This window comes from Carya illinoinensis, chromosome 7 (genome assembly GCF_018687715.1).
Source record: "Carya illinoinensis cultivar Pawnee chromosome 7, C.illinoinensisPawnee_v1, whole genome shotgun sequence".
NCBI lineage: Eukaryota > Viridiplantae > Streptophyta > Magnoliopsida > Fagales > Juglandaceae > Carya > Carya illinoinensis.
In genome coordinates this window covers 1,077,758-1,090,443 of record NC_056758.1, presented here as the reverse complement: position 1 = coordinate 1,090,443, position 12,686 = coordinate 1,077,758, and the positions used below count along the sequence as shown (strand labels likewise).

General features: G+C 33.9%; 1 protein-coding gene, 2 long non-coding RNA genes, 2 other non-coding genes and 2 pseudogenes across 5 annotated transcripts; 6 read left to right on the top strand and 1 right to left on the bottom strand.

Moving 5' to 3' along the window:
- Window positions 1-649: 649 nt before the first annotated feature.
- LOC122316564 lies at window positions 650-3,368 on the bottom strand. The gene is made up of 2 exons (XR_006244271.1): window positions 2,761-3,368; window positions 650-980 (listed from the first exon to the last, which is right to left on the bottom strand). It is a non-coding gene; the product is annotated as an uncharacterized LOC122316564 (long non-coding RNA).
- Window positions 849-2,246, top strand: LOC122316563. Its single transcript, XR_006244270.1, has 2 exons — window positions 849-985; window positions 1,830-2,246. It is a non-coding gene; the product is annotated as an uncharacterized LOC122316563 (long non-coding RNA).
- On the top strand, window positions 2,753-2,913 carry LOC122317579. The gene has a single exon (XR_006244508.1). It is a non-coding gene; the product is annotated as a U1 spliceosomal RNA (small nuclear RNA).
- A 53-nt stretch (window positions 3,369-3,421) lies between the features above and the next one.
- LOC122317625 lies at window positions 3,422-3,563 on the top strand (annotated as a pseudogene).
- Window positions 3,564-6,994: 3,431 nt separating this feature from the next.
- LOC122315393 lies at window positions 6,995-9,363 on the top strand. Its single transcript, XM_043131268.1, has 2 exons — window positions 6,995-7,051; window positions 7,187-9,363. Exon 2 carries the CDS (start codon window positions 7,500-7,502, stop codon window positions 9,261-9,263), a length of 1,764 nt encoding a protein of 587 aa, XP_042987202.1. The 5' UTR covers window positions 6,995-7,051; window positions 7,187-7,499; the 3' UTR covers window positions 9,264-9,363.
- Window positions 9,364-11,481: 2,118 nt separating this feature from the next.
- Window positions 11,482-11,642, top strand: LOC122317591. The gene has a single exon (XR_006244519.1). It is a non-coding gene; the product is annotated as a U1 spliceosomal RNA (small nuclear RNA).
- Window positions 11,643-12,156: 514 nt separating this feature from the next.
- LOC122317637 lies at window positions 12,157-12,297 on the top strand (annotated as a pseudogene).
- Window positions 12,298-12,686: the final 389 nt, after the last annotated feature.

The window sequence follows — 12,686 nt, the reverse complement described above, 5'->3', positions numbered from 1 at the left end:
ACAAACTGACTGTCTGCATATGATTTGTCAAATCTGCTTTTTAATAAAAGTAGTTTTAAATCTGACAAAATATATCAAGTCATATTAATTTGTCGGATAAATTTTGTGTAATCACTTTATGGTTAGAGTATTTATTGAATTTGTAAAATTTTTATTTTATGCTTCCCTGAAGTGGATGTTGAATCCTCAAGAAGTCAGTGGTTGGTGCTGTCCACTGTACCCCCACCAAACAGCATACTCATCGTGCGGTATATAAATACCCGAGTATTTAATGTAAAAGTCCACCCATTTGCAGCTTTGCCAGTGATCCTAGTAATAAAAATATCCAAAGACAACATACATGGTACTTGATAATGTTTTCTTATTAGACAACAACCAAAGAAAAACAAGGTTATCCTCGAAAGAAAGTGAAAATTAGGCACAATGGCACATTTGAGGTCTACTTAAATTAATCTAGTCTTTGTGAAGCTACTTTAATTTAGATATGGTCCTCCTCCACTTTCTTATGGATCACATGCCTACGTGCATTCCAAAGCAAAACGTATAAGTGGCAAATTCTCCTTGCATTGGAATATGGAAGTTGAGAAGCTAAAATAGACCCAAAATGACACATTGGCAATTGCGACCCGACTAGAAACAAGCCTAAAAAGAGTTAAAAGGGCTTTATATTTTTTCCTTCAACCTTTCCATACAAGAAAATATGTCCCCACAAAACATATCACACTCTTATTAAATGATTCTTAAATTATCAATCTTTTTTGACAAAGAGCTATATCGTGTGATTACCATACATTAGAATAATTTTAACTAATTCTTGCAACATGCCACGACTTTTATACACACATATCTCCTCATTGGTGGATAGACAAGATATAAGGTTCCCCAACTGCCTATACTGAGAGCATAGAGGCACCACATTTATCATCAAAGATGGCAAAACTCTTCACCTTCTACATTCTGCTTGTCATCCTCGTCATCATCTGTGGTAAATGTTTCAAACTTATTCATTTCTCCATTTTAATTTATATGATTCATTTGATTTTCCTTTGCAAATCAAACTTAATGTCTTGGACTTCCTTTACATATAAAGATACAGGAGGTTAATCGTGGAGATTGGGCATATCTAATCATGTCATGTATGACAGAATGATATTCATGTCACATCTCATCATCCAATCTTGTGCATATGCTCTCTTCAAGACTAGAAGTGTGGAAAAACCGAATTAATAAACCTTTAATGATAATGGGATCATGATGCTATAGATGCAATTGTGTAGTTCCATTATTGTTTTTGCAAGATCCTTGCTTGGTCTTGAATTCTTTCCAAGCTTAATGATATTTATGTTGCTAAAATATTTTTTCTCTCAATTTCGCGTTAGATTTTTTTATGAGTGACAATAAGTTCTGGGTCATCAAAACGTTTTTCGACAGGTTTAAGGCTTTGCTACTCATGTGCTTAAAACATAAAATATGAAGTCCTTATATATAGGTGGAGCCCTTATATTTGACATTTGAGACCTTGCATTTTCATCAGATATTGCAGCTCTAAATTGAGACCAAAAAAGAGAACTTTTTAAAGGGTTTTCTCACTGAAAGCATGCAAATAGCATGCTGATATTAATGTCCGATGGTGATAATAAAACAAACTAGAGTTTCTCTACTTCCAATGTCCAGTGAAAAACCCTTTCTCAGCTCCACTAAGATAGTTCTAAAAGAAAATGCAAGACCAACCAAATCATCCCACTTTACATAAGATCTATCCAATATAGGCATAAGTTGCTTCGAAGATTAATTAATTAATGAGTATTCCAAAACTTTTGGACTTGCAGATAAGAGAATGGTACCCATGGCAGAAGCAAAAGATTGCCATAAAGTTTGGAACTGCAAGGGAGAAAACCATTGCTGGGAAGACTGTAGAAATCGACACAGTGGAAAGGGAATGTGCGACTTATACACTGCACCGGGTGTTCCTAAACAGTGCTTTTGTGCATTCAAGTGTTGAATAAACTCCACCAACCAAACCTCTTGTCGAGTTTAAGTTCAATGAATAAACATTAATTATATACTTAAGTAGTACATGCTATGTTATTCTCTATGGAAGCATGCACCTCATCTCAATTCCCCCTTGTCTTTTAAATTTTTGTAGTGGTAAAGACCCACCTGTTATGCTGTAATTTTAACTGTACTGGATGGTTGTGACTGCTTGTAATTTACTGTCATGAATGAAGCTTTGTTTGCTTAGAAAAGAAAGGTACATGCTATGTTAGAAAGAAGGTATAGTTTATGAGTGATTTCTTTTATAATTTTCGTCACACAGTTATCTATTCTGTATTTCATGGTTAAATGAGAAAAACCACTTTCTCGTGTTTAGATGCTGCAATAATCTTCAGATGATCTGAGTTAATATGTGAATAGTAGTGTTTAGTGGATCCTATTGAGATATGTTTGAATGTAAATAGGTTGATATATATGTTTGAATATATTTAGTAGATTGAGATGAGTTTTAATTTTTTTTATGAGAAGTTAAAAAAATAGTGAATCCCATCAATAATTAGTTTGAGATGAATTGAAATCACTTTAACAACCAAACATAATCTTAGTCTCTTGGATTTAGGGTGTGACAGTTATGCCCATACAAAACCATGCACACAAAAATTTACTAATGGCCTATCTGTAGTCCCACATGGGAAAAGTAATAATGTAGAGAGATTAGTTTGGGTCTATAAAACTAAAGCAAGTAGGCAAGAGCTACATACTTACCTGGACGGGGTCAATGGGTGATCAAGAAGACCCATGGCCTAGGCTAGTGACTTCCATTGCACTTGGGAGGGGTGCTCGCCTAAGGTCTGTCCAAGTGGCAGAGCCTACGTCATAATTTGTGGCAGTGGGGGCCTGCGTTCGCGCTTCCCCTGCCTATTTCCATTTCAAAGATCTTCAGAAACTTCTTACTTTGTTAGTAGTCAACAAGCCGAAGGGAAGAAGAATGTTCGCTAGTATTATACTGATCACATGCTCCTGCATCGCCATATCGCTACATAAGACCAACAAGCATTAGTTCTCCAACAAAACGCGAGTGTTCTGAAAACATAATAAAGAAGGTCCAAGTCTTCTGCAACAGATTATTTTACATCCTGATAAAACCTGAAATCCTTGTGGCTACAACATCTCTAACTGCTATCTGATCTCATCATAACCAGGAATAGAAACAGAACTCAAGCCTTTATCCACAGTCTCAAGGTTGCTTTCCCCATCCAATCTTAGATTGTCTGTTTTCATGGCCATGGTTTACCATATGACTTAAGTAAAGCTTTCACATAGCACTTTATGCAGATTGTCCCACATTGGATAGATAAATATGAATGATGACGTGTATCATGAACAAGCAAGAAATGAAAGTGAGGAGCCACTTCATATATATAGCTAACTTACCTGATGGGGTCAATGTGATAAGGAAAGGCACATGGCCTAGTTTGGTGACCTCCATTCCACTGCACTTAGGAGGGGTGCCCACCTAAAGACAGTCATAATTTTTGGTAGTAGGGAGCCAACATTCACACTCCCGGCATAATTTAATATCTTGAGCAATTTACTTTATGATGAAAGACTAATTAAAACAGGATTTTTGGCCAAGGGCCCAAGGGGTGTGTGTAAAGTATATTTCAACATGTTTTCCATACTCTGGAATAATGCCGAACCCAACAAGCTTATAACCTAGTTTTAGTTCCCAGAAACCAAAATTTTTGTAACATAGGCTTTGTCACCCGCCATTAGCGTTGTCTTTGTTGTAAATTTTTTTTATACATTGAGAAAGGGGGGGTTCGAACCCAAGACTTCCATCAGGCCACATGCCTTAAGTGTTGTCTTTGTTGTAATGGAGATTGATTCATCGATGATTTCTATTTGTCCATTCACGCTAACGAACGTGGATGATTTCATGTTATGGGCAGTTGATGATCAAAGTATCATCAACACATGCATATCACATACCATACTATTCAATGCATATGTAATTATTCATTTCTTCCACGAGATGAAAGAGTGAATAAAAAGCTCTTAAGAATGGTTTGGATGATGAGATGAGTTGAGAATTATGTAAATAGTAATGAAATGGTTTGTGAATAGAAATAAAATAATTGAGTTAAGATGTTTTATTGGGTTTTGAGAAAGGAGAAAAAAACTATAAAAATTAAAATATTGTTAGAATATAATTTTTTAATATAATTTTTTTTTCATATTTGAAAAAATTAAATTATTTGTTGTGCTTTATTTGAAAGTTTGAAAAAATTGTAATAATTAGATAAAAAAGTTAATATTTATATATGCATTTGTAATGATTAGGTAATAATTAAATAAAAAGGTTGAAAATTTGAAATTGAAAAGTGTTTGTATTTTTGTGATATTTAAAAAAGAAATTATAAAAAATTTTGAGATAAGATAAGATCAGATTATCTCACTTCTCAATCGTAAAGTTTCATTATTTTCTTCCATGAGAAGAAATAGTGAAAAAAGCTCTATTCCAAGAATCTTTTAGTGCTTTGGTTATAAATCCGAAAGTATTAATTAAAAATTTTCTAAATGTTTGGAGTTTTATTCGTATAGTACTTTACGTGTCCTCTTCGAATATTATATATATATATATATATATATATATATATATATATCATGATTTATTTGAATCATTACCAACCTTTATTTTACAAATCATATAAAGCTCATAAAGTGGTTATGATGAATTGGGAATTAGCTTTCATTTGCTTGTGTGAGTATTGATGGTTATTTCGTGCTTTGTATTTATATGCTTCTTTTGATCTAAATAATTTTTTGTAATTACTCCCCAACAACTTAATTACTCTTTTTATAATTACAACTTGTAATTTTTTTGTAGCATTTATGGTCATTTGAGAATTTATTTATTGCAAACAATATAATTAATCAGATATTGGCTTATGCTTTAGTGGTACAGCTCAATGTACAACTTGGGCACGCCAAGTATCATCAACATTAATATGTGCATAACATATTCTTTCAATATTCCTAATTGTACATATAGTTCCATTCTTTTCTTTTTTGAGGTGAAAGTGTGACAAAATTTTTTGATAATATTCTTCACTAAATTATGTTGTAAGCTCATGACCAGAGACAACTATATTCTATTTTGGATAAAAAGAATTACCGCAACCATCCTTGATACTTGTCCAAACTTCGAAATAATTGATTCTTCCTCCATCCGGCCATCCTTTGCAAAAGTCATAGGTGGAAAATGTAGATGTGACATTCTTCATCTGATAATTGGGTAGAGCATTTGTGTAAATGCATAATCAACTTTAAATTAAAACTAAAAAAAAAAAAAAAAACTCTATCAACATGCTAGGCTAGAAAATATTTTCTAAAAAAAACATAATAAATAAAAATTGAAACTAGGAAAATGAGAGAACGACTAATCTGCAAAGGGAGAGAAAGAAGAGAGAAGAGGAGAATGATAAAATATAATGTGGGTGGGCAGGGGGTGGGCCGGGGTATAATGGGGGTGGGCGTGGTATAATGTAGTTGGGGCGCTGGGCTTGTGGGGCAAGGTAGCCCGCGCCGCTCAGGAGGAGCCGGGGCATTGGAGGATTGGTTGTCGAGGGGCGATGCCCCACCGCCCAACCCTATCATTTTGGAGTATAACTCAAATGTAGTTAGACCTTATATTGCGGCGTTACAAATAGTATCAGAGCTTATCCTGACTATATGTATTGTGGAACTAGAGCCATGTTACCTATAATCGAATGGCCCGACAAGGACGTTGAGAATTTAAGGGAAGAAAATTGTAACATCTCATATTGACTGATAAGTGCAGGGGATATTTAGAAACTCACAATATTACTTGGGATGGAATAGTTCTTGCTCTTTATAATAATTTTAATGCAGCTCCAATTGTAGAGTTTGGCCCAGAGGTAGCTTAGCCCTTCCTTGAGAATTACATTTTGACTATCAATATCAATTAAAATAAGATACAAGACAAAATCTAAACTGTCAAATATTGATAGACTTTATAAATTATTACTATATAATAACTTTGATGTATTACAACAAGTCAGGTAAATTTGTAAAATTTTAATAATGACTTTTTTAAGTATCTAGCATTTTTCCTTTGAGAATTTAATTATTTATAGCGAGAGGCCGGTAATGTCTAGATGTTGGCTACCAACATTTTATATTTTAAGGCCTCCACATTACAATTTGTGCACGCAAAATATCATCAACACATGCATATCACATACAATCGTACAATTCTATTCTTTTCTTCCACGAGATGAAAGAGTGAACAAAAAGCTCTAAGAATAGTTTGGGTAATGAGATGAGTTGAGAATTATGTAAATAGTAATAAAATAGTTTGTGAATAGTAATAAATTAGTTTGCGTTAAGGTGTTTTATTGAGTTTTGAGAAATGAAAAAAAAATTGAATAAAAATATTATAAAATTAAAATATTATTAGATTATAAATTTTTAATATAAATTTTTTTTTTCGAATTTGAAAATGTTGTATTATTTTTTGTATTTTGTTTGAAAGTTTGAAAAAATTGTAATGATTAAATGAAAAAGTTAAGATTTGAAATTAAAAAGTGTTTATGTATGCATTTGTAATAATTAGGTAATAATTAAATGAAAAAGTTGAAAATTTGAAATTGAAAAGTGTTTATAGTTGTGTGATATTTGGAAAAGAAATTATAAATATTTTTTACATAAGATAAGATAAGATCATCTCACTTCTCAATTGTACAGTTTCATTATTTTCTTCCATGAGAAGAGAGAGTGAAAAAAGCTTTACTCTAAGAATCTTTTAGTGCTTTGGTTATAAACCCCATCGAAAGGAAAGTATTAACACATTTTCTAAATATCTAGAGTTTTATTCGTATAATACTTTACGTGGCCAATGAGACCACAAATGATGCTCGTCGAGTATTATATATATATATATATATATATATATCATGATTTATTTGAATCGTTACGAACCTTAATTTTACAAATCATATCATGAATTGGGAATTAGCTTTCATTTGTTGGTGTGAGTATTGATGGTTATTACGTGCTTTGTAGTTATATGCTTCTTTTCTAAATAATTTTTTGTAATTACTCCCCCGTAACTTAATTCCTCTTTTTATAATTACAACTTGTAATTTGTCCCTTTGTTTTTTGTTAGGATTGGATTTTAGCACAAGGGAAGACAACAAGATCTGCTAGATCAGAATACGACTACTAGATCGAGAACAAGCTAACTAGCCATCCATCATTGATCAAAGGTTCAAACCACATCCATCCGATCTGAAAATTTGATCCCATTTTTCAGGTAATTAAGAATAATTTAAAAGGAAAAAATAATACATGGGCATATATACCAACATCGAGCATGTAGGTCTGCACTCATGACTAATTTAAAATATTTTTCTCTAACTCATTTCAATATTTATTATTAGTTGGGTGTGTAATATAGACTATAGAGAGGCCAGGGAGCAATGGAGATTCAACATTTCAGCCATCATCATCCCTTGCATACGTTAGTCCTCCTCAACAAAGTTGGTGTTGATCGCTGTAAAATATGCTTTCTAATATTAGCAACCGATTCTGATGATTATTACGGATGTAAAGAGTGCAGTTTCTACGTACATAAATCATGTGCTGAATATCCCCATGAGTTGCAACACCACTCACATCCCAAACATCTTCTTCTCCTCAAACTACATCGGTACGAACGATGCGCTAACTGCAACTTCAAACAATTCAACTTTAAATATAAGTGTCCTCATTGTCATGAGTTTTATCTTTGTCCTAAATGTGCATTTCTACCACTCACCGAAAAATCTGAAACTCACGACCACCCATTGACCCTTATGCAGAAATTATTGCCATTCAAGTGTGATGGATGTGAGGCCGAAGACAATGGCATGTTTTATTTTTGTTCCACTTGTTTGTTAGTGGTCCATCCAAAATGTACATCTTTACCATTGATTGTACGGCCATCCACTATAGAAGTTGCAATTCACAGCCATCCATTAACCCTTGAGAGGAAATGGTTCTCAGTCGCTTGCAATGCTTGTGGGAATAAAATCGAGAACGCATTTTACTTTTGTGCCACTTGTTCATTTGTGGCCCACCTAGATTGTGCATTTTTACCATCAACTGTCAAAGTCATAAGGCACAAGCATCCTCTCAATCTCATCTACTCTCTTCCAGCCGACCAATCCAAACGTAGAGTCTGCCAACTATGTGCTAAGACGGTAGATATGAACTACTGGGTTTATTGTTGCTCAAGTCAAGATTTTGTTGCTCACCTTCATTGTGCTACAAGCAACAAAGAGAAAGATGAAACATTTGTGCCGAAACATGAAGAAGATGACTTATTTCCATACATTGTTAATAAGACCAAACGAGGAGGAGACGGAACTGAAATTCATACAGAAATCAAGCATTTCAGTCACGAGCATGACTTAAAACTCACCGACGGGCTTGGGATCGACAAAAAGTGCGACGGGTGCATTCGGCCTATATTTCCTCCATTTTATTCATGTGTTCAATGTGGATTCTTTCTTCACAAATCTTGTGTTGAATTAAAAAGTGAATTGCAACACTCACTTCATCGACACCCCCTCAAGCTCCTCTTGAGAGAAAAAAGTCTGAATTTTCAGTGTGATGCTTGTCGGCTTCAGTGTAACGGCTTCACTTATTGTTGTCACAAATGCAATTTTGACCTCGATATCCAATGCAGTTTAATCCCTGATATCCTTACACATCCTAGTCACGAACAACACCAACTAATTCTTGCTAGTTTATCAAAAGATAGAATTTGTAGTGTTTGTGGATCAAGTGGAAGATGCAATTTTAGTTGTGTTGATTGTGATTTCACTTTGGACTTCAAGTGTTTGACACAACCGCATATGATGAACTATGAGAAACATGATCATCCATTCCCACTTTGTTATACTTCAGAAGATGACTCTGGTGAATATTACTGTGATATTTGTGAAGAAAAGCGAGATCCAAAGTGTTGGTTCTATTATTGTGCTGATTGCAGTTATCCTGCTCATCTTGAATGCATTCGCGGAAAACATCCAAATCTCAAGTTTGGAAGAACTTTCAAATATGATATTCATCAGCATCCTCTTGCTTTGGTTCAGAAAACTTTTGCTCAATGCTCGGAATGCGGTGGTGTTGGTGAAGAAGATTTAGCTTATGAATGTGCCGAGTGTAATTTCATTGTTCACCCATTCTGCACAGAATGAAATTGAGAGAAAGACATGGTTGGCATTTACATGTAATAGAAATTACATGAAGAACAGTTGTAAAGATCACTTCATGTGTATCCACTTACTTTCTTGTTAAACAGAAATTAAAGTTTTTTTTTTAAAATATAAATCTTTAGTTGTTTTGTTTAATAAATATTAAGTGGTTATTAAAAGAAGAAAAGAAATATACGTAGTTTAGGTGGTTGAATTTAAGTTAATTATATATTTGTGATCATGAGTGAAGAGGTAATTATTACATGCAATTAACATGATCGATCAGGCCATATATATATATATATATATATACACTCTTTAACTAAGTACATATGTCAATAATCTTATAATTTGTATGTATATGGATATTAATTGATCATATTGGTAGGTAGGTACTATTTCATGGATTACTACAAAATACTTAGCAGCATGCTAGCAACCCCTATTCTAGATAAATGATAAATAGATATTTATGCAAAAACATTGAGTCTGAAGTTAATTGGAGATCCATAATCAACCAATAACATATATAGAATTAATTAAGGAAATAACCACCACATGATTTAACATGAAAATTAACTTTCACAGAGCAATTTTGCTAAGATTATCCAGGAAAGGCACATGGCCCACTTTTTAATAAAGACTAATTAAAACTGGATTTTTTTTTTCAAGGTATTTGTGTGTAAGTTTCTAGTAATAAATAATACTTAATCATCCTCCAAAGTCCAAATCACAACAATTTAATTTGTTCTGGAGAGGGTGGAAGGATTGGTCTATGCAGAAAATAAAGCATCACAGAGGGTTTTGGAGAAGGCTGGATTTATCAAAGAGGGTCTTCTGAAAAAATATTTCTTTGTCAAGGGGAAGAGTAGAGATATTGTTGTGTATAGCATTGTTGACAAGTATAGTGTTGCTTGGTAATTGTGTCTGTCAAGGAATGTGTAGGGATATCATTTGGTGCTAAAACTGTAACCAACTATTCATTCTATCAGTGAAGTTTAAGGTAATTTAGCGTCCAAATATTTTGTTACTTTATTTTTAGTACCTAGCCATCTTGGCATCTTTTCTATGACTTGATGTCTCCTTGAATGAATCTGACATAAGTTGATTGCCACATCTCAAAAAGCATCTACAAAAATTTCTTATTGTAAGTAGAGAGAGATAGGGTCAACAAAACGAAGAGGAGAATTTGCGGGCAAAAGGCATAGCCAAAAAGCTGTGAAGTTGACCATTGCATGTGTGTTCATGGAAATGAAGTTATTGCATTGATAAAGTCACAGACTCACATGATTGGTCCTAGCATAAAACAAAGAATCACATAAATTATTGGAGAAGATAGGTTTAGGTCTTTTTTTTTTTAAATATATCAACATCAAGAGGGAAGAGTAGGAATATTGTTGCATGGAGTTAAAAATATAATATAAATAATTAAATCTACTTCTTTTCATTTATTTAAAATTTTAAAATAAATAGTATTTTTTTCCTAAGGGAGGATTAATATATCCCATATATAAGAAAAAAATTCCATGGTAAGGGATATATAAACGTATTAGTAACATATTTCAAATGAAAAAAATATATATTTACAAGATTGTTTATTAACATGCCATACACATTGCTGGTACGAGACTAGTAACATCAAATACTACTAAAAATAAACAGTACTGGATGGAATGATGTTGACGAAGTAATAACTAGGGACCAAATGGATACAACCAACTCATGGAGAGGAGACCAAAATAATTTGTGATATGACAATGAGCTAGAAAAGATTGCAAGTTGTTTTCTGCAATTCAAATAAGCTAGATCTAGAAACTTGTCTCTCTGAAAGATCAAAGGCTACAAAAAACATCACACTCTTACAAAAATGATTATTGATTACCAATCTTATTTGACAAAAGAGCAATGTGAATAGTAGTGTTATGTGGGTCATATTGAGATGTGTTTGAATGTAAATAGATTGAGATATGTGTTTGAATATTTGAAGTAGATGGAGATGAGTTTTAATTTTTTTATGAGAAGTTAAAAAAATAGTAAGTTTTATCAATAATATTTGGTTTGAGATAGATTGAAATCACTTTAACAACTAAACATAACCTTAGTCTCTTGATTTAGGGTGTGATAGTTACTAATGGCCGATCTGTAGTCCCATATGGGAAAAGTAATAATGTAGAGAGATTAGTTTGGGTCTATAAAACTAAAGCAAGCAGGAACGAGCAACATACTTACCTGGACGGGGTCAATGGGTGATCAAGAAGGCCCATGGCCTAGGTTAGTGACTTCCATTGCACTTGGGAGGGGTGCTCGCCTAAGGTCTGTCCAAGTGGCAGATCCTATGTCATAATTTGTGGCAGTGGGGGCCTGCGTTCGCGCGGCCCCTGCCTATTTCCATTTCAAAGATCTTCAGAAACTTCTTACTTTGTTAGTAGTCTTCATGAAGAAGCCGAATGGAAGAAAAATATTCGCTAATATTATGCCTGATCACATGCTCCTGCATCGCCATATCGCTACATAGACCAACAAACATCAATTCTCCAACAAAACGCGAGTGTTCTGAAAACATAATAAAGAGGTCCAAGTCTTTTGCAACAGATTATTTTACATCCTGATAAAACCTCAAATCCCACTGGCTACAACATCTCTAACTGCTATCTGATCTCATCATAACCAGGGATAGAAACAGAACACAGTCTCAAGGTTGCTTTCCCCATCCAATCTTAGATTGTCTGTTTTCATGGCCATGGTTTACCATATGACTAAGTAAAGCTTTCACATAGCACTTTATGCAGATCGTCCCACATTGGATAGATAAATATGAATGAAGACATGTATCATGAACAAGCAAGAAATGAAAGTGAGGAGCCACTTCATGTGTGTATATATATGTATATGTAGCTAACTTACCTGATGGGGTCAATGTAATAAGGAAAGGCACATGGCCTAGTTTGGTGACCTCCATTCCACTGCACTTAGGAGGGGTGCCCACCTAAAGACAGTCATAATTTTTTGTAGTAGGGGGCCAACATTCACACTCCTGGCATAATTTAATATCTTGAGCAATTTACTTTATAATGAAAGACTAATTAAAACAGGATTTTTTTGCCAAGGGCCCAAGGGGTGTAATAACTAGTTAATCATCCTCCAAAGCACAGAAATTTTGGTGGTGTTTCAGGTCTTTTGGGTTGCATAATGTTTCTAGTACAACTTACCTTACCTACCTTAAGTGGATTCCTTTGGAAAATGAATATAATGCTCACCTTGGCAGGCTGGTAGTTGGCCCAAAAAAAAAAAAATGTTGAGGACTCCAATAATATATTGTGGGCAGGGATACTTGGAGTCGTCAGGGCCTCTAGGTGGTAGAAGTTTAGATGATAGGCTATAAACAATTCAATATTTCAACATGTTTTCCGTACTTTGGAATAATGC

Excerpts from the sequence above, each read along its gene's own strand:
- LOC122315393 (XM_043131268.1), top strand. The coding sequence starts at position 7,500 with ATGGAGATTCAACATTTCAGCCATCATCATCCCTTGCATACGTTAGTC.